Genomic DNA, 22,809 nt, shown 5'->3' on the forward strand with positions numbered 1-22,809 from the left:
GAACTTTCCCAACACATTTGAATAGGAAACCTTTGAAATTTGTGTTAAGACATGGTCATCAAATCTAATAAGATTGACAATTGATTGACAGAGTGTGTGGGAGCAGTTATACATGCCAATACACAGGAGTCGTGATGTGTGGCACTAGGCGCTCGGGTGCCTACCCACCACCACCCACGGAGGTTGTGGGTTCGAATCCACCATGGTGAATCCGGCTTTGTGGACACAATTGGCCTGTGTTCGGGAGAGGGAAGCCGGGCGGGGAGGGTGATATTTGTCACCGCGCGTAATCCTACGGGCTGGGGCGGCACCGGTCAGCAGGGAGTGTTGAAGGAGGAGTAGAACGAAGGCTCTGCGTCTTCCCGGTGGGGTTCCTCACTAGCAGATGAGTCAGTGGGATACTAATCTCTCAAGACAGATTCCGCTAACAGCAGAATCTGGTTCCTGTTTTTACACAAAAAAGGAGGTGGTGCCCCCAGAATTCGTTCCGCACACACAAATGTGTGAGGGGAGGAAATAATTGGCATAATGACTATATTGGGGAGAAAAAGGGTATACTGTTTTATGTTTTGTATAGTAAAAAGAGTACATGCGATTATATTTTTCGTGCTCAGACGTAACAGCAAACTTCACGACAATTCTTTGTATTCCTTGTCTGTCCATCAAATTCACAAAGAATAAAACACAATAAACTATGCTCAATATAAATACAACTTTGCTCAATCATTTTCTAATCAAAGTTTTAGCAAATATCAGAGCGGTATGGCATGAAGTGTTCTGGGGTCCTAGAATTCCTTGTGAACCACATGAAAAGCAGCCCTGTGCCCGTGGAGACCGGTTTACTGAGTAACCCATTAAAACCGAGAAAGCATCTGTATAACCACTTTAACCATTATTTTATACTTACTGGCTATTCAAAAATAGCAGATGTACAAGCTCATAGTGTGTGCTGCGCTATGAGCTTGTAGATCTGCAGTTCTTTTGTAAAATCTAGTTTAATTTAGCAAATCTTCGAATAAATACTGTATATTTTTAAAGCGAACATTTTTAACTCAAATCGTATTAATCATATGTATTGGCCTCGGCTCTTAATGGATTGAGGTTGTGTGCTCTTTTTCACGGCCGACAGAGGAGAGCCCTGCGTACTGCGTCGGAGAAGACGAGGAGCCGAACGTCGTTCTCGGCCGGCGCTGTGCAGCTCCCGCCCGGGACCCGGGTCAACCGCTACATCGGCCGGCTCATCGAGGCCCGGCAGACGGAGTCTGGAACGTCGGACTTCAACGTCGTCACCCTGAACTACAGAAACAGAGACAGGGAGCGCACGGTGAGGACAGAGGAGGACAAGCCTCTGAAAATATGCACACACACACAAGCATGCACGCACGCACACGCAAAAATAGGAGGGGACCAAATACCGACTCCTGGGGTACCACGGTCAGAGCCTTCTATTGGAGAGTTACGTCAATGAGGGGGCTGGTCACGTGGTTCATGTAAACTCGAAATAGTGACAAACACTTCCGGTTCAGGGCTTTGTCACTATTCGCCAATAGAAGGCTATGTAGAAGACCTGGCCCGATGAAGTGAACAGAGGTGATGCAACTCTCCTTATGGCTCTGACCACGAAGTCAGTGAAGTATGTACTGTAGGGTTTAAGGGATTGAATGCTTCGTGACTCCATCCTCTGCTTTTTCTTCCTCTCACTCTCTCTCTTGCATTACTCTTACATACACGTACAATACAGCCTCTAATTCTCTTTCTCTCCCCTTTTCCTCTCTCCCACGCCTGTTGTCTGTGATGTGTGCGTGTGTGTGTGTGTGTGTGTGTGTGTGTGTGTGTGTGTGTGTGTGTGTGTGTGTGTGTGTGTGTGTGTGTGTGTGTGTGTGTGTGTGTGTGTGTGTGTGTGTGTGTGTGTGTGTGTGTATATGCACGCGCGTGTGTGTGTGAGGAATCCACCCACCCTCTCAGGAGGGGGGTACAGCTAATGATTTGGGAGCGTCTGAGCTTGCACATGTGATATCTTTCTCCCGTGTGAGCGTGGGTGGGTAGAGATATAAAGAAGACACACAACTGCATGGGGATGGATTTTTGTGCGTGTGTGCGTGTGCGTGTGTGTGTGTTTAGGTGAGTACAAGTGTAATTCGTGTGTGTGTGTGCATGCCCCACACATCCAAATTGGCCTGGCTGAGTAGCATTTCAAACCAAACGCTCAGTACAAACTGAGTTAATTGTCACGTATTAACTTCTTGCAGACGATTGATACTCGGGGGAAATTCACATTGTCACCAGTAACTAAGTATGATGATGAAGCGATTAGCTTGGCAACATGGAGAGAATGAGGTAGGCATTAGAAGGCAGACCGGACGTTCAAATTGGTCTCATCCGACTGACTCAGTGCCGCAGCAGCGGCGGGCACAAAATGATCTGCTCCATCGTTTTGTGTGACCTAGTCTGCCTTGGTGCTCATCTGCTCAACATCTGGTCTGGGGACCAGACTGTGTATAGAGTCTACAGTCTACGCTGTAAAATCTTCAGTGTTTATTTATCTCTGAGAGTGTACAAATGGAACCAAATGGTTCCAGTTGTACAATCTCAAGAGTTATATTTTAGACCCCTGGTGGTCCCCGATCCTGATGTTAAGAAACTTTAGAATTGTACTGTAAATTAGTGGTAGAATGAAATTAATGGCCTAGGGCTTTGCGTTACGGACAAAATCAAATAATTTAATAATAATATATTTTTCAATATTGTGACGATAATGTCGCATTAACATTTTGAAAGTATAAAATATTTGAGGAAAAGACAACACTTACAGTATATATAACAATATTACTATCAAACTACTATGATATCTAGTCTTATATAATAAATAAACTACCAGATGATATCTAGTCTTATATCACGATATCCATATAATATCAATACATTGCCTGGCCCTACAATGGTAGCCTGGAATCAAGACTGATTCGCTCCGTTCGGCTGACTTTTTTTCCTCACTGATCTGACAAGATAGCAGACGGACGGGGTCCCCCAGGGGTCTGCACTTGTCCCCGTCCTGTTTTCCCCCTACACCAAAATCTCTTTGCCAAACATAGCCGATTTACAAGCCTGTAGATCTTCTATTTTTGTTGAGTAATCACCACACCTATTATGACACGCCCAGTATAGGGACGCTTTAACCCATTAAAACCAAGAAAGCATCTGTTCAAAGCATCATTCGTGCTGCACTGCGAGCTTGTACATCTGCTATTTTAGATTTTCTTTTGAAAAACCACTGAGTTATTTGTAGATCTGGCCTCAGGTCTTAATGGCTTAACATTCAGGGTCCAGTGCAAAACAGCTTTGAGGGGCACACACAGTAAAATGGTCCTAGTAGTAGTAATGTATGATGTACCCTCTCATAGTTCAAGTGAAGATTTCACTGGCTGTGTTGTGGCACACGTCCGTGTCGCTGAGTTGTTAAAGCCTGATTTCTACTTGGTTGCGCATTTTCGCTGTGAGACACCAGCGAGCAAATAAGTATAAATCAGGCGTAACGGAAACGGTCTTCATCATAACTTATTGTCTGTCTCTCTCTCTCTCTCTCTCTGTCTCTCTCTCTCTGCCTCCTCCGTTCTCACTCTCTTTTCATCTCTCTCTCTCTCTCTCTCTCTCTCTCTCTCTCTCTCTCTCTCTCTCTCTCTCTCTCTCTCTCTCTCTCTCTCTCTCTCTCTCTCTCTTTGTATGCCTCCTCCATTCTCACTCTCTTTACATCTGTCTGTCTCTGGGTTCCCCTCTCTCTCAGTATCACCGGGCGGACGATGAGCATTTCATCAGTGCAGTGGTTCTGTCTCTGATCCTCGCTACACTGTTTGGCCTTATCTATCTGCTAATGATCCCACAGTAAGTGCAAAGACACACAGACACACACACACACACACACACACACACACACACACACACACACACACACACACACACACACACACACACACACACACACACACACACACACACACACACACACACACACACACACACACACACACACACACACACACAGTCAGGGTTTGTCCATTTGTGTAATGGAAGTTGGAACAGAATTGGTAAAGTATTAAATGTAGTGAGACAATTAGAACAGAGGTTGTTTGCATCTTAGTTAATGTAAAGTTGGGAAAGTGTGCTCTCTGTCTCTCTCTCTCTCATCTGCCCTCCGTCCCCAGGGGAATGTTTGTGCTGCTGCTGCTGGTGCTGTGTGTGTGCTTCCATGTGGCCTGCATCATGTACCTGCACCTCACCAGGGTTCAGGTAGGACAGCCCCTACTCTCCTCTTCTCTATACTGTATACCAGTGGTTCTCAAAGTGGGGTCCGGCAAAATTGGTTAATAAAGCGTCACAATCATTTTACCCCCTTTATCCATATTTTATACTTTGGCTATTCAAAAATAGCAGATATACAATACAATATACTTGTAGATCTGCAAAAAAAATTATCTTGAAAATGTTGGCAAATCTTTTTTTTTTAAGGCGAACATTTTTAACACAAACCTTTACTTCTGGGGGTCCCTGATACATCATATTTTCAGGTGGGGGTCCGCAGCCACATACATATCAATTTGGGGGTCCTTGGCACAAACAAGTTTGAGAACCACTGCTGTATACTGTTTGCTACAGTTCAAACGGTCATATTGTGTTGGCTTGTTGCATCCTCACTGCCAGCGATCAAGCGAGTAAGCGATGAAAAGTCATTAAAACACCTGTGTTTCAATCACTTTGCTTTTTGACCCCTTTTTGACCCTTTTTTCTCCCCAATTTAAATCGCTCGCTCGCTCGCTTGGCAGTCAGGATGAGGATCAGGGGTCATTGCCATGCCGGCTTGCGGTGGACATTTTTGTCAATATGATATTTTTGCCATGGACATACAAACAAGCGGACAATAATGTTACCAGAAACACACAAAGAGCCAGAGACATATTCTGAAGAAAACCTGGAGACTGACATTCAGCAATTGGGATCACTATGAGAAATCAAACATTTGCCAAGGACAAGTCTCGCCATATTGATGACCCCTGATGAGGATTTATTCTGCTTTTCCGCCTCTGCTGATGGAGTGCTTGTAAACGATCCGACACAATTGGCCTATATTGACAAACCCCATTTTCTTAGCTTACATTTTTTCGGGTTGGATTTGCAGGGAGGAGTCTAGCCGTCTGAGTAGGTCTGTGTGTCTGTGTGCCTGTGTGTCTGTGTGTCTGTGTCTGTGTTTCTGTCTCTGTTTCCGGAGCTAATCTCGCAAACCGCTGGACCAATCAGTACCAAATTTCTTATGCACACTGCCAGTGGGCCACAGAAGTACTCATTTATTTTCACATAATGTTTGACATTTTTTATGGAAGTCAACGGGCTGTGATTGGGCTGAAGGGGAGACCTTTGTTAATCCGGCTGGTCTGATGGGGGGGGGGGGCACTGTTAGGGGTTAAGTGTCTTGCTTAGGGACACTTGAACACGTAGACATTGACGGGCAGGGAGGCGCCAACTGAGGCGACGTTAGCTTCACCGTTCGCGTCTCGACACCCAATCAGCGTTGATGTTGTTCTTTGGGATGTGACCTTCTGATTAACCAGACAGCTTCTCTGGCCACTCCGCTACGCCCGGCCCTTTGCTTCCCTCTCCTGAACAAATGAAGCTTTGGGGATAGCTTTGAGGTAGATAAACAGGTGCTTCGATTACCTTCATTGGATTCACACTCCGTGCCCCCTCCCCCCACACACACCCACACACCTGCCTCTACACTGTTGTTCTGTGCTCTTTCAGTGTCATCCAGGCTGTCTCAACATTCAGATCCGCACCGTACTCTGCGTCATCCTAGTCCTGCTTACCTACTCTGTTGCCCAGGCCTGTGTGGTAAGTGTGTACACAGTAGGCAAGGCAATTTAGTTTGTATAGCACATTTCAACTACAAGGCAATCCAAAGTGCTTTGCATAAAATGACACATGAAGATACCAAGACAGAGAATGCAAAAATCCTGAGGGTTACGAGTGTGTACAAAAGTAACCAAATGGACCCAAATGTTCACACCGAACACAAAGATATTTTTTCAAAGACGTGAGTTGGCGCGATTTTGCAATGAGCGGTGCGAACGAGGTGAACCAGGTATCGTGAGTCTCCACTCCAGCTGGGAAATCCCAACTGAGGCGACGTTCGCTTCACCACTCGCGTCTCGACACCCAATCAGCGTTGATGTTGTTCTTTAGGATATGATGTTATATGCTACCCCGAAGACAGCCAGTTAACTCCTTGATTTCTCCAGCTCCAAACGACTGGATACCAACAACACAGGAAAGATAACACACAAGCCCATGCAGAGGCACAGGAACTGTACTTTAACTGCACTATAACTGTGTATATCATATTACTATAAATTATATAGTAATAGCAGGAATTATGTTCAGTAGTTATACTGTAGGTGAGACATAATGGGACTGTGGGGGATACTTGGCACTCGTCCCTGATTGTCGGTCAGAACAAATAGACAGGACCAGCTTGGTTCAGTTGACTAACTTTACTGACTTTTTAGTCACAGTATGGTCTGAAATAGAAACCAACACAAAAACACATGTTCACAATCATAACAAAGCAACATTGTACAAAACTTAATTCATTAATTCATAAACAGAAGCACAAAACCCACAACATAAAGCACTTTATCAGGAATGACAAACACTGCACAGAGGTTCTTTACTGGAAGCAAACTAAACTAAAAATTACAGAACTGGGAGACATCAACCTGAAAACAATAATATGATTGCCGTGGGCGGGCTTACATCAATATGTCCAAGAAGGCCCTGCAGCCTGTTAAGGGACTGGTTGTGAATGTGCTACCTATTATATTAAGCAGGGAATCATCATTGTCATGGTCTTTCTTACACTAGTAATGAGTGGGTGGCACTTAAAAGAGACGTTTTTTGTAACTCAGAGAGTGTAAATTAACACTGGTAAATGAACGCTGGAGGGGTCCCTGTGAACATCTGTTTTATTGTACAAAACAAGCTCCCGAATTGGTGTTTTAGTCACACTGCATTGTATTTAGTCCAGACGTGACATCTTACCAAGCGGGGAGCTCGGTAAGGAGAAAAGAGGCAGCTTGATTTTGACAGCTTGATTGTAAACGACTGACATATTTTAGTCATGAAACACAACACGTAGTTGCTCAATCCTTCTTATTTACACACACCACAGCTAGATTAAAACCTTGTTATTAGAATCCGGTACTAGTACTGTATGTGCACAGTGACAGGATGCATGAAGCGATTAGTTGAACACGCAAATTAACACTTTTGTCCCCCCAGTGCAACACCCAGGGACCAAATTTACAGGATTCAAGCATCTAGAAAGATATTTTCTCGTCCAATGTGAACACAGCTTTAGGGTCCATTTGGTTACATTTGCACACTCTCAGAATTCAGAATCATCTTTATTGTTACAAATGGATGAATGAACGACTGAGGGTCTCACTGTACGTACATTTCTCCTGTTGTCATCCTTCTACCAGGTGGGCTGTGTACCTTGGACGAGAGGGGGGGTCGCCAACTCCGCCCGCTCTCCGGAGACGGTCGCCGCAGATACGGCCGCGGCAGGCGGTCCGGCCAATGGCACGGCGACGGAGTACAGGGCATGTGCCAACGTGGCTTACGCCCTCCTGTCCTGCGTGGCCGGGACCCTCACCATCGTACCTTACCTCCACGTCTCCTCGCTCCCCAAGATCCTCTTGCTCCTCCTCCTGTCCGTCAGCTACACGGTCGTCATGGAGACCAGTGGCTATCGCCAAGCGGTGGGGTGAGGGGACCCCGGATGTATTGTTTCACATGCTAAATGTATGAATTTGGCACGCGTGTCTGTGTGTGCGTGTGTGTGTGTGTGTGTGTGTGTGTGTGTGTGTGTGTGTGTGTGTGTGTGTGTGTGTGTGTGTGTGTGTGTGTGTGTGTGTGTGTGTGTGTGTGTGTGCAGTGGTGTAAAGTAACTATAAGAACATGTATTCAAGTACTGTACTTAAGTAATTTTGAGGTACTTTTACTTTACTGGAGTATTTCCAATTTTCTATACTTCTACTCCACTACATCTCAGAGACAAATATTGTACTTTTTACTCCACTACAATTATTTGAAAACTTTAGTTACTAGTTACTAGTTAATCTACTTACTGTAGATTTTGATTATTATTACAAAACATACATGAACCACTTCAGCCCTATTTAAACTTTGACTATTTGAAAATAGCCTATCTACGAGCTCACAACCCGTCGCGATGCGTCACGATGTGAGCTTGTAGATCTGTAAGTATTGCAGTACTTTTACTTAAGTAAAAAAATTTAGTACTTTTTCCACCACTGTGTGTGTGTGTGTGTGTGTGTGTGTGTGTGTGTGTGTGTGTGTGTGTGTGTGTGTGTGTGTGTGTGTGTGTGTGCGCGCGTGCATGCGCGTGCGTGTGCATGCGAATAAAATGCCTGCTTTCTCTTTTGGGAAATGAGGACTGTCTGATTATGTTTGATATTTATGTTTGATAATATCTCCATTTTTACAATTTAATTAAAAATGCACGTTAACCGCATTAACCCTGGCATACTTATTTTGGGAAAATGTTCCCAATTAATTTCATTAAATACATTAAGAGATTAAGATATTAATTACAAATCTACAAGCTCAGTGGTGTGTAAGAAAGGTCAGCAGCGCCTCGTCTGTTTAAGGAAGCTAGACAAATTTCAGGTGGATAAGTCATTGATGATTTTGTTCTACAGGGCTTTCATACAGTCTGTTCCTTTGCTGTCATTTGTTGGTATGGAAACCTTAACGTTAGACAGAATAATGCCCTTAACGGGGTTGTAAGGGGGGTTAGCAAGATTGTGGGGGTACAATTCAGCTGTCAGAGTCATATGTATGACAAGCAGGTGCCTAAAGGAATAGTTCACCCAAAAAATTACTTATTTTCCATCAATTACATACCCCATGAAGCCTTGAATTCATGGAGATTTTTTTTTCTTTTTCGCATTCCTTAGCGAATAATTTGATGCCCGGCAGAGACTTAATGGAGACTCAATGGAGACTCTTTGAGCCTCCGCCGGGCATCAAATTATGAGAAAGCTATTAGAGCGGACAGCTCTCATCACCTAAATCCTGAATACAGGTTCTTGCCTTCCGACCAACGGTTAGAGGCCCCTGCAACTAGAAACTAATTCTCATTTATACCCTCATCCAGTGGTGGAAAAAGTACTCAAATGTTTTACTTAAGTAAAAGTATCAATACTGCAATGTAGAAGTACTCTGTTACAAGTAAAAGTCAGGAATTCAAAATTTCCCTGAGTAAAAGTACAAAAGTATTGGTATCAAAATGTACTTAAAGTACCAAAAGTAAAAGTACTAAAATGTTTGAAAATAGCAGATCTACAAGCTCACAACGCGTCGCATCGCGACGCGTTGTGAGCTTGTAGATCGGCTATTTTCAAATAGCCTAGGTATAAAATAGGGCTAAAGTGGTTAATGTATGTTTTATATGTATTATATTTATATCTGCAAAGTAACTAGTATAAAGTTTTCAAATAATTGCAGTGGAGCAAAAGCACAATGTTTGCCTCTGAGATGTAGTGGAGTAGAAGTAAAAGTATAGACAATTGGAAATACTCCGGTAAAGCAAAAGTACCTCAAAATTGTACTTAAGTACAGTACTTGAGTAAATATACTTACGTTACTTTACAGGCCACTGCCTACTTCCATTTGTGCCATCAATGATGGAAGGAGGAGGAGGAGGAGGCTGTTGTTCAGTTGTAGGGGACAGTAAACAGGCCCATCTCCATCTGGGAGGATGGTAACGATGAGCTGATGTGTTTTTTTGTTTCCCATGGTGCAATATGGTCGTGGTCTACAGTCCACAATTATGGAGGTGGGTGGGGGGTAGGGTGGTTGTTGTTGGGGACGCTTATACTTATACTATTATTATTATCTGGATCTTGTGACCATGTCTATGTTCTTGTTTATGTATGCTTACTGTGTTTTAGAGTCCTTATTATCTGCTGTAGCCTAACTTGCCCAGTTTGAGACATATTAATAAACTTGACCTTGACCTTGAGTAGTGTGTAGACTAGATGTCTTTGCAATGTTTTGGTAAAAAGGAGTATATAGGGCTTGAGTGGTTAACATTTTACCCCCCCCCCCCCATGTTTGTTTTAACAAATCTAACCCTACATGTATGTGTGTACTGTGATTTTTATTTTTCAGAGGCGGGTTCCTCCACTCACGAGGTTATGATCCTGTCTTAGCTGTCATATTATTCACTGTAGCCCTGGCTCTGCACTCCAGACAGCTGGACCTCAAACTACGGCTGGACTACCTCTGGGCCACTCAGGTGTCTATGTGTGTGTGTGTGTGTGTGTGTGTGTGTGTGTGTGTGTGTGTGTGCATGCGTGCGTGTGAGCATGCATGCAGCATGCTCACAGTATGTGTCTGTCTATGTTTGTGCACGTGTGTGTGTCTGTATACTGTAGCCTATATGTGTGCATATTTGCATTTGCACATGCATTATTTCAGCTCTTCATGTGTATCTTTGTGCAAAATGTGTACATACTGTACGGCTTTCTATTTGTAGATACAGTGTATGCATTGTGTGTGCCACGGTATATATAGTTCAGTGGGGGTGGGGGGGGAGAAAAAAATGGTTTTCAAACCTTTTAATTTGAAGGACACCATAACTCTCAGAGTTACAGACATTTTTGGACCCCCTCAAGGAACCCTGAGGGTCCCTGGTCCCCACTTTTGAGAACCTAAACTGATCTAGTTTCATGTCCATTTAATCTGCAGTATTTGACAGTCTGGCTGTCATGTTTGTAAGTCATTACCACCCTCTAGTGATAAGAATGAGCAATTACACATGTCATCAACCCAGCTCTGCAGCTATGCATTTAAGTGTTTTGTTTTTTGTTTTATATTCTTTTCTTTTTTTTAACCCATTAAAACCGGGAAAGCATCTGTGTCATTTTCATATACAAGCTCACAGCGCGTCATTTCAGTGCCGAACTACTGGTTTCGAAGGCATTTGTATAGAATCGGCCTCAAGGTCTATCAGATTTCTATTTGTGTCACTTTGCAAGGCCCCACCTTACACCCTCTCCATCTTTGTGCTTTTGTGGTGACGGTGTCCAGGCGGAGGAGGAGAGAGACGAGATGGAAAAGGTGAAGCTGGACAACAAGAGGATCCTGTTCAATCTGCTGCCGGCCCACGTAGCCCAGCACTTCCTCATGTCCAACCCCAGGAACATGGTGAGCTTCTGGCAGCTTTAGGTGGGAACTGGACTGGTGGTCCCAAAAGGAAAGGACTTAACTACTTAAACCCCTATATATGGTTGAGCGGAGACCCTCAGGGCTCTATACTTGTGTTTTTTCTGTTTTCGCGCCACGTTGCTTGTAGATCTGCTATTTTCTGCGGAAAATATTCAATGACAGAGCGAAAACAGAAAAGCAGAAAATAGAAAATAGCAGATCTACAAGCTGTTGTTTGAAAAAATATTTGCGATGCGACACATTGTGAGCTTGTAGATCAAAATCAAATATGCTATCAGCTAATTTGTCTGGGGACCCCCTGGGACCACCTGTATTTTCTTTTGGGTAATGTAGACTGTCTGTCTGCCTGTTCTGATATGTTGGTGTATGAATTCAACGTTAGTCCTAGAACACCAGGCACCTGGTTGAATATAGGAAACTAACAGTATAGCCTGAGAACCACTGGTTCTACCTCATTTATTCCAGGTCACACACAGTAAAGATCCTCAGCTCAGTGTTAATCCAACTCTTGTCCCCAACATCAACCTCTGCACCATGGGCGACCGGGCCTTCTGCTATACAGCCCCATGTCTGTGGAATGCCCTCCCCGAACATCTGAGAGCACCACAGTCCACTGACGCTTTTAAAAATGGCGTTTCCTGGGCCTTTTTTTTTTGTCTTTGGCCTATTTTAATTTGACCCTTTAGTCTAGCCTAGTTGGGTCCCATGTAATTGTTTGGTTGCCTATGCTGTGTTTATGCCATGCTTTTAAACCCTGTAGCACTTTGAGAGTCACAAGAATGTAAAGTGCGTTCTGAATAAAATGCATGATTATTATTATTAATATTAACTCAGGGAGGGTATACGGGTCCATATGGTTACAGCTGTACGCTCTCGGAGTGAAAAGAAATAGAGAAATTAACACTGAGAATCGCCGCCCCCGGCCGCAGGGCAAACTAACATCCTACTCCACTGTTTGAGGACAGTTGTTGGACCATGTGTTGTGGTGTTTAAGAGTGACAGCCCTAGCGTGTCTGTTCCCAAGGGATTGATGAACATTCCCTCCACTGATCTCTAGCTGTTCACCCCCCCATCCCCTCCCCCCTGTCCCCCCCACGCAGGAAGTGATGAAATCAGACATCCTCCAGGAAATTTGTATCCCCCTCATGAGGACAGGCTTGTTTTGTAAACATTGTGGGGGTGGCGGTGGGCAGGAAGCGTGTTTCCGGCACATTGGTGACCCTCACAGCTAGACAGAGTACAGAATGGGCCCCCTCTGTGTCTCCTCTGGGCTAAAGGTCACCAACACACTCTGTATTCATATCGCAGCCCGGTGCTACTTTAGTGACTGGATTTCATAGACAGACATTTCTTCTTCGCTCTAACATAAAGGCCCTTTTCAAAAATCATTTTCACACTGGGGTGGCAACTCCCCCACCCCCCCCCCCCCCCGCACACACTGCCTTAGTCTATCTTTTATACATTATTCCCCGATGCTAACATACACACAAGCTTACAAGCCAACAAGATTAATTTTACATTGCATAATAGTTCAGTATAGTTTAAATACATACTGTTATATACTGTTTGTGAAATCTCATCCCAGCTGAAAGCAATAATGTGGCCATCTGCAATTCCTGACCTTTCCGACTTCATTCTCATTCATTTGTCAACATTTAAACACATGAACCCTATTCTGGGTTGAACATTTTGGTGACAATAGCTGATCTACAAGCTCACAAGGCATCACGTTGTAACACATTATTATTTTTGATTAAGGTATTACAGGTTAGTGCACAGGGGATAAAAGGAGGGTGCCTAGTATAGACCCCTGGGGGACTCCGGTCAACTAAGTTTAAAGGATCTACACCATGAATTAAAAAAATAATAGTAATATTTAATATCATATTGTTTATGTCCCTCAAATGTTTTTCAAAAGGTTTGAGCCTAAATCAAGCCTCAGATATACTCATTCCAACTAACTTCTCTCTGGCTTATAAAGCACTTTCACCTGCAATACCACATTGTCCTGTTTGGCACGGGGCGCTATTGAGACAGTTTGTATGCATGTTATCTCCTGGTTCTGTGTGGAAAAAGTTAAAAATATATATATATATATATTTTTTTTTTTGGTTGGAACTGAAAAACGGGAGGGATTGTACCCTGACGTGACGTCACGTCAGGGTGCAAATCAGTTTGGCCTGTTTTGAGACCAATTTACAGAAAACCCCAGATTTGCTGTGAAAGCCTGAGTGTTCAAACTGGGGTATTCTTGGGGATAGAAGAGAGGTAGGGGAGACCAAAAACACACAAAAAAGAAGAAAAAGTTCAAATTCATGGTGTAGTCCCTTTAAGTGGTTAAGGCTAATTTATGCTTTGTCTAACAACAAAAAGGCCATACTTTCACCTGAACAAAGTGTTGACGTACTTGGCTCTTCCTCCAGGACCTGTACTACCAGTCGTACGCGCAAGTCGGAGTGCTTTTCGCCTCCATCGCCAACTTTAACGACTTCTACATCGAGCTGGACGGAAACAACATGGGGGTGGAGTGTCTGAGGCTGCTCAACGAGATCATCGCTGACTTCGATGAGGTGAATCAACCTTGAGACCGTTAGAGCTTGTAGATCTGCTATTTTCACTATTATTGCATGACACTGTTGTGCGACGATGTATAAAATTAGTATAAGCGGTTCATTGATTCGCTGATATGTAAAAAGTATATCGTCGCTGTGCGGGCTAGAAACCTCTTATCTCCACATTTGAACTTTTTGTACAGCGTCACACAAAACAAAACAAAAGTAGCAGATCTGCAAAGCTCGAAATGCGGCGCGACTTTTGCTATTTTTTTATTTGAATCCTGAAAAGTAACAGTTCTGGACATATGAGGTTTCCACCCGACAGAGATGATATGTAAATTTCCAATTATTTGATTAATCGAAAATGTCATCGGTAGAATAATCGATAAGACAGTAATGGATAGTTGCAGCCCTATATATATATATATATATATATATATATATATATAATATATAATTATGATATAAAATAGGTTTATCTTGAGGTGGTCTTGAGGTGAAAACATTTTGGGAACCTCTGAACTACGGTGCAAGGTTGAGAAGACATGTTGTCAATGTGATATGACAAGTAATGCACTATAGTCCTCATTACTGCCAAAGTTACCACGTTACATTCACTGTGACAGTGGCCAGTCCACTGTCCCTTATTGAGATTAGTAGGAAAGCGAAAACAGGAGACACCTTAACCATGGAACTCATAACCAGAGATCCGGGACCCGACCACAGCACACAGATCGTTCATCATCACCAACATGAACATTTGATTAGTACAACTGATTAACATAATCTGTTCTAGTGAATCTCTCTTCAATTACTTTGCTGCCTACTTTCCATTTTATTTTAAAGTTGAAAGTGACAATTAATTCACGGTTTGGAGACAAGCAATTGGAAAGTTGTAAATCATCTCTCTTTGCGTGCAGCCATCGTTAATTGTATGTGATTAATTTGTTAATTTTGCTATTCCGGAGATGAACAAACAACTCCTGTCAATATGACTAATGTGAATTCCCTACACTCTTCCTCCCTGGGTGTCTAGCTGATGAGTAAAGAGTGCTACACAGAAATAGAGAAAATCAAGACCATTGGCAGTACATACATGGCCGCTGTAGGGCTGGTACCTACAACTGGATCCAAGGTACACTTAAGCAATAAGCAATAAGTGTTTACTGCAGTGTGTGTGTGTGTGTGTGTGTGTGTGTGTGTGTGTGTGTGTGTGTGTGTGTGTGTGTGTGTGTGTGTGTGTGTGTGTGTGTGTGTGTGTGTGTGTGTGTGTGTGTGTGTGGTGTGTCTGTGTGTGTGTGTGTGTGTGTGTGTGTGTGTGTGTGTGTGTGTGTTTGCTTGTATATATCGTTGCTGTCGGGCAGAAACCTTGTGTCTCCATACTGAAACCCGGAAAAAAAATATTTGTTCCCGTAAGTGAATGCCACACAATGTCACACTAAAGTAGCAAAAATAGCATGTGAGAACTTGTAGAGCCGCCTTTTTCTTAGAAGTGAAAGTGGTTGTTATGATTTTCTCGTATGATTAGGACTGACATTTATTTGCTTTGACCAGTAAATACATGTGTTGATTCACTCTCATCTGTGTAAAGCACACACTGATACACTTTGATGCCACGGCCATCTCTGAACCTATAACAGATAGACTGACGCCGTTGCACAATGAAACGAGACAAGAGATGCATCTGTTGTTTTCCTACTCATTCTGTTCTTCTGCATTTCTCACATCTTCCGGTGACATCGTGTATAGTACTGTATATATTCTCATCGAGGGTCAGCTAAATCAAATCTGTCTATGGGTTTTATAAATATGTAACCAATCAAAAGTATTAACCCATTCAATCCGGGAAGTGTGTCATTTTTGATTTTAGCTATAGACATTATTTTATACTTTGGCTATTCAAAAATAGCACATATACAAGCTCATAGTGCTATGAGCTTGTATATCTGTTATTTCTGAAAAATTGTGAACGTTTTTGCAAATCTTTGAATATATAATTTTTTAAGCGAACATTTTTAACTCAAATCTTTGCTTCTGGGGGTCCCTGGAACAAAATATTTTGAGATGGGGGTCCGCGGCCAAATACATATCATTTGGGGGGGTCCTTGACATGAAAAATTTTGAGAACCACTGGTGTGTGCGTGTACGTGTCTGTATGCATACGCATTTATGTATTTGCACGCCAGCTCGCGAGTGTCTTACCAACAGCATTTCAGAGAAGCATTGATATTTAGAATGCCGTCACGTTTCAAACCCTGTGTGAGGGATTACCAGCCACTGTGGCGTCAGCATATTCCGCATTCATAAAAAGTTTGTTTAAATCCTGCAAGGCTGACAAACAAAAGAGCCCTTTCTGCGACTCGCAAACTTATGCAAACTTTATGCAAACGTTTGGCTTGTGCCAGAGTGCTGACTTTACTTTGGGGGAAAACCCTGGTATGCACAGCGCTGTTATGGCAGTCTTCTTCAGTGATTTCCATAATCACACACACCAGAAGGAATATGCTATGTCAGGCCCGCATATCCCTTTACCTTGAGTTTGTGTTTTTGCTTGTGTGTTTTTACAGTATGCGTGTGTGAGTGTGTTTGTGTCCTGGAAAGAGAGGACATTAATCTGGTCCTCACTGTAGGAATTAACGTTGTCAGTAGAAATCAGTGGGGAGAGGGCTCACAAGTATATCAATAATAAGTGTGTGTGTGTGTGTGTGTGTGTGTGTGTGTGTGTGTGTGTGTGTGTGTGTGTGTGTGTGTGTGTGTGTGTGTGTGTGTGTGTGTGTGTGCGTGTGTGTGTGTGTGTGTGTGTGTGTGTGTGTGTGTGTGTGTGTGTGTGTGTGTGTGCCTATAATTCCTGATTCCTAGGGTAAGAAGTCCATCACCTCACACTTGCGCACCCTGTCAGATTTTGCCATTGAGATGTTTGATGTGCTGGATGCCATCAACTACCAGTCATACAACGACTTTGTCCTGCGAGTGGGTGAGTGAAATCACGCACGCACGCACGCACGCACGCACGCACGCACGCACGCACGCACGCACGCACACACACACACACACACACACACACACACACACACACACACAGAATTGATCCACGACCCCCGACACACCGGACGCTAAGCGCGCTGTCCGTCACGGCTCGGTGGTGAGGGTCAATTCGGCGAGGCCGTGTGTGTCGGGAAACGCATCACAGAAGAGCGGTCGTTCCTGAAGGAAGCTCGTCACGGCCAGACCTGAAGCCCTGGCGTCCATTGTGTTGGGTATCCTGTGGGGAGCCTGTGTTTAATCACAGCTCGGTCCTGATGTACACAATGCCATCCTGTCTGCACACTGCTGTACGAAGCGTGCATTGCTGGAGGAAAGTACTCGTGTTCTGGACTTTAAGTAAATATAACAATGCCACGGTGCAAACCCACTTTTACGGGAACTCATCTCTGTCATCTTAGATGTCTTTGGCTATTCAAAAAAAGCAGATATGCAAGCTCATAGCGCGGCACCGAGTGTCGCACTATGAGCTCGTAGATCTGCTATTTATTTATTTTTATCGTGAAAATGTGTGCAAATCTTTGAATATATTATATGTTTTTTAAAGCGAACATTTGTAAAAATATTTTGTTCCATGGAGCAAAGATTTGAGTTACAAATGTTCGCTTTAACAAGTACGTATATATTCAAAGATTTGTACAAAACTTTCACGATTTTTCAAGAAATAGCAGATCTACAAGCTCGTGCCGTGCTATGAGCTTGTATATCTGCTATTTTTGAATAGCCAAAGTATAAGATAATGGTTAAAGTGGTTAAAATCTAAAATGGCAGATGCTTTCCCGGTCTTAATGGGTGAAAGGGCGGGTCTATTAACCCATTAATAGACCCGACCTATTAATGGGTCAATAGGTCGGGTCTAAATCAGTAGTTCTCACACTTTCGCGATTTTTCAAAAATGTTTAAAAAATGGCAGATGGTCAATGAAGTGACGTGCTGCGAGCTTGTATATCTGCTATTTTTGAATAGCCAACGCAAAAAAAAAAAATGACACACACAGATGCTTTCCCGGTTTTAATGGGATAATGCATCACAATCACATGTATAATGCATCATAATGCACACAAGTATTTTATGCCGGTTATACGTCATAGATACTGACGTCATAGATGCCTGATGTTGCAGGCTGGTCACATGAAGTCTGAGACCCACATTGAAGCATAAGCCCTAAAAACAAGCCCTTAAAAAAACACAGACGTCAGGGGGTAATTTCTAAATTACCACATAATACTAATCCTGTGCGAATAGGGCTTATGCCGCATAATCTTCTAGTTTCTTTTTTTTCTCTTTTTTTCCTTGATTTTCTTAAAATAGCACTGTATGCATGTAAATAGATGAGTTGCCTTTATTATAGGCTCCACTTACCCAAATGCAGTTACTCATCTTACCCCATAGCCACAATCTGAACAAATAAATGGTACATGGCAAGTGCAAGACAGAGCAAATATCACAGCTGATCTCTAACCCTGTAACTAGCATAAACACTACCTGGTGTGCGATACCAACTTCCAATTATCCACTTCCCCTCAAACACAGCAAGAGCTCAATAAAATCACTTGACTTGGCAATAACACCATTTTGGCTGTAGTTCAATCAAAATGCTCACTTACTTCCCCGAGGGCCAAAGCCAGGTCAGAAGGTCAACATCAGTGGTGGAAAAAGTTATCCTTTTCTTTTTTCAAAGTATCAATACTGCAATGCAAAAAAAAAGTCCGGAATTAAAAATTTACTTGAGTAAAAGTACAAAAGTATTGGTATCAAAATGTACTTAAAGTACCAAAAGTAAAAAGTATTCATTATGCAGAATGGCCAAAACAGACCTACGGCGTCCACCAGCACCACCACAAGTTATAACTAGCACAAACACTACCTGATGTGTGGTACCGCCTTACAATTATCTACTCTCTCTCACACACATAAAGAGCTCAATAAAATCACTTCACTTGGCACAATGTTGGCTGTAGTTCATTCACTATATACACTATATGATGCCATCCATCATATGGCTGACTGTAAACCTATAATTTGGCTCATCTTACCCAGTGGCTCGACTTGCCCCATACTCCTCTATGGCTTTATAATGTTCACCTTAAATGACATGAGAGATGTCCATATACTGTGTAGGCGTTAAGAAATAATCAGCACGGCCTGGACCGCTGGCCTAGTGGTCCGGGTAACTAGGCGCTATTGCAGCCTGACAGTGTGTCGCGGGTTCGAGTCCCGATCCCGATGACCCTTGCTGCGTGTCATACCACCTTTTATCTCTCCCCATTTATTGTCTATGTACTGTACACTATCAAAAAATAAAAAATATCCAGTACATTAAAAAAAACAATAACGGTGTGTTCAAATGTATTGTATGTATCAAAATTAATCAACAAACTGTACTATGAAAACTGGTCAAACATTGGTCAAATAATCTGCTATTTTCACAATATTTATCTGTGGAACCGAGTCAAACTAAATGTAATGCCTCAACTCCTACAATGGCCTGAAAATGTTGAGAACCTCTGCACTGTGTGTTGCTACTGCAGGTATCAACGTTGGTCCAGTGGTGGCGGGGGTGATTGGAGCCAGGAGGCCTCAGTATGACATCTGGGGCAACACAGTGAACGTAGCCAGCAGGATGGACAGCACTGGAGTGGCTGGCAAGATACAGGTACGCTGACCTCGTTCCCAGCAGTGTTGATTTCGTCGACTAAAACTATGATGAAAAATGTTCGTCTAAAAACTAGACTAAAATGTTAGGGAGGGACTAGTGGAGAAGAGATCCAGTAGAACTAAAAGACAAGTCATTTTATGTTTGGTTGCACGTGGGTGCTGCGACACGTTGTGAGCTTGTAGATCGCTTGTAGACCTTCAGCATGCAACCTCGTGTAAAATCAGCCATTACGACGCCATCAAGGACCGCCAAAATACGTTTTAGTCGACTAAATCAACTGTAGATTTAGTCGACTATAATCTTATGATATTTAGTCGACTAAAACTAGACAAAAACTAAAACATTTCAGGTGACTCAAATATGACTAACACTAAATGGAATTTTATTCAAAAGACTATTGACTAAAACCGAATCAAAATTTGCTGTCAAAATCAACACGCATCTCACACTGAGAAAAGAACTACAGCCAGAAGTGTCGATAGCGGCCTCTAAATAATTGGTAAAATACTAAGATTCTTATGATAATATAACATACAATCAGCACTATGTAACTTTTTTTAAATGAGTAAAATGTAATTTTGGCCAATCTGTATGGTAGAGTATGTTAATACAATATAACTTATTCAATTGGGGTGGTTGTATTTGGTCTCCCTGCTCTTGTATTGAGACATTTAGATCGTGTCAAAGGTCATGTCTCACCTAGACACCAGGCAGGCCCTATTAGCTCAATGGTAAAACTTTCAGCACTTGCACAGGAAACCGGTGTAGAAGACGAAAGTTACTTAGTGCAGCTTTGATATAAATAACTAAATGTCATTACATTACGTTACGGTCATTTAGCAGACGCTTTTATCCAAAGCGACTTACAATAAGTGCATTCAACATAGGTAGGGAACGAAACTACTAATCACCAGAAGTATTAAGTGCATTCTCTTCTAAAACAAGCAACTTGGTCATGGTATTTTATCTTTAGAACCTTGAAAAGATTGTTATCATTGTGACACAGTTCCTGGCCAAAATGTGTCAATTCGTATTTTTGAGTGGTGCTAGCCACTCCAATGACTGACTTTGTCTGTGTGTCCGTCCGTATGTTTGCGGACGGCCTCAACATGTTTGTGTCTGGCCTCAACAGCTGCGGCTGATTGCAACACAAAGATGCAACCAGTTACACTAAATATACACAAACAGGAGTACAACACACACACACACACACACACACACACACACACACACACACACACACACACACACACACACACATACACACACACACACACACACACACATACTTTTGAGTAAAAATACTTAAAATGAGTAAAAATACTTAAATATGAGTAAAAATACTTTAAAGTTCCTAAACTGAGTAAAAATACTAAAATGAGTAAAAATACTAAAATGAGTAAAAACACGTAAAAGTCAGTAAAAACATTTTAAAGTACAAAAAATTAGTAAAAATACTTTAAAGTCATCAAAGTCTGTAAAAAGTAACTAATTTCAGTCAAAGCACTTGAAAGTTACTAAATTGAGTAAAAGTACTTGCACACGCACATTCACACGCACATTCACACGCACGCACGCACACACACGCACACAAAAGACCGATCTACAATTTGAGTAAGCGTACTTTAAGTACTTAAAAGTAACTTAAGTGAGTTAAAATATTTAAAAGATGTTTCTGCCAATATAAAGTTATTTTAAAGCAGTCTTAAGGTCGTAACACACGGCAAGCGGTTCACGCGGGCGGTACCGCTCGGATCAGCGGTGATCGCGCCGCGATCATTGTTGTTTTTTTTCCTCCTGCGCGGTGCGGTGAAAAGAAAAACTCATCACAATCCAGCTATTGCCGCCCGCGCGTGCACAAACGAGCACGCGCGCGGTAATTTCACGGGGCCGCGCCCGCCTGCCTCGCCGCCCCTCAACTTCTCCGCTCGTCCCAAATAATCGCCCGCCTCTCATTGAAAATGAATTACATAGGCGCGTTGGCCGCTTGCCGTGTGAAAGGACCCTTAGGCTAATAATAGCTTAATGAAATGAACTCATGAAAGGCACCATTCTCTTCACACAGGGTGTGATTTTTTTTAAATAAAAGCAGGTCTACAAGCTCATAACGCATTGCATAGTGACACATTGTGATCTTGTAGATCAGCCATTTTTGACTAGACAAAGTATAAAATATAGGGCTTAATCGGTTAATGTACAAAGTATGCTTTGTAACTAAAGTTGTCAAATAATCATAGTGGTGTCAAAAGTTCCATATTTGCCTCTGACATGTAGTGGAGTAGAAGTATAACGTATCGAGTAATACTCAAGTAAAGTAAAAGTAGGCCTACCTCAAAATTGTACATTATAAGTACAGTACTTGAGTAAATGTATACTTTGGTATCACTCATTTCCAGGTGACGGAGGAAGTGCACCGCATCATCAGTGACCACTACCACTTCGTGTGCCGTGGCCAGGTCAGTGTCAAAGGCAAAGGTCAAATGCTCACCTACTTCCTGGAGGGCCGGAGCCAGGTCAGGAGGCCGTCGTGGCAGAGCCAGCAGCAACAGCAGCAGCAGCCCAGGACCGCCGCCGAGCGCTGGCCGAGTCACTTTGCCAACCCCGCCAACGTGTGCACGAGGTTGAGCCCCGCCCACCCTGTGACCACCTACGCCACGGTCAGGACAGCCAGCCCCGGCCTGGCCAAATCCACCGCCTCCACCAGCACCACCACCACCAGATACCTGCCCTCTACGGTGCCCACGGCAATGGTGTGATTGACACACACACACACACACACACACACACACTCACTCACGCACACACACACACACACACACACACACACACACACATACACGCATTTTACACTGTCTCCATGGTGACAGTGGAACCCTCAACGGTGAGAAAGTGAGAGCAGAGGTGTGTGTGTGTGTGTGTGGGGCGGGGGCGGGGGGTGTAACCCACAGAGGGATAGAAATAGCGGCGAGAAGAGACGATGAGAGATGGATACAAGAAGGGGAACGGGGAGTAAAGAGGAATTGTTGCGCCGTTCTAATTGAACTGCGTCTTGTGGAGTGTCGATTCACTCCAAGGGTGGCGGCATTTTTATCGTAGTCGTGTGGGAGCACATGCAGATGAGACGGACCGATCAGCAAAACGACGGCGTCTTATAAACTGGTTGTACGACCACTATGGGAGGCTGAGGATGACCTGGCCTCCTTCAACGCATTCCAGCCCCTGTTTGGCTGTTTGTTTTCACACCACAGG

The 22,809-nt window shown here is 43.1% G+C and overlaps 1 protein-coding gene across 2 annotated transcripts in view; it reads left to right on the plus strand.

The window, feature by feature from the left end:
- Positions 1-22,316, plus strand: part of adcy1a (adenylate cyclase 1a) — a gene marked incomplete at both ends in the record, with an annotated part of 51,148 nt that extends 28,832 nt beyond the window's left edge. Inside the window, 12 exons of one of the 2 annotated variants that reach the window (XM_080431086.1) lie at positions 1,130-1,324; positions 3,782-3,879; positions 4,200-4,284; positions 5,791-5,880; positions 7,530-7,813; positions 10,246-10,372; positions 11,167-11,283; positions 13,728-13,874; positions 14,896-14,994; positions 16,719-16,833; positions 19,433-19,557; positions 21,957-22,316. In XM_080431086.1, coding sequence (XP_080287212.1) covers positions 1,130-1,324; positions 3,782-3,879; positions 4,200-4,284; positions 5,791-5,880; positions 7,530-7,813; positions 10,246-10,372; positions 11,167-11,283; positions 13,728-13,874; positions 14,896-14,994; positions 16,719-16,833; positions 19,433-19,557; positions 21,957-22,316 — 1,842 coding nt within the window. The remainder of the gene's footprint in view (positions 1-1,129; positions 1,325-3,781; positions 3,880-4,199; positions 4,285-5,790; positions 5,881-7,529; positions 7,814-10,245; positions 10,373-11,166; positions 11,284-13,727; positions 13,875-14,895; positions 14,995-16,718; positions 16,834-19,432; positions 19,558-21,956) is intronic. The other variant, XM_080431087.1, reaches the window with a different exon arrangement.
- Positions 22,317-22,809: the final 493 nt, after the last annotated feature.

Source organism: Gymnoscopelus braueri, assembly GCF_963280865.1.
Source record: "Gymnoscopelus braueri genome assembly, chromosome: 6".
In the NCBI taxonomy this organism is placed as follows: domain Eukaryota; kingdom Metazoa; phylum Chordata; class Actinopteri; order Myctophiformes; family Myctophidae; genus Gymnoscopelus; species Gymnoscopelus braueri.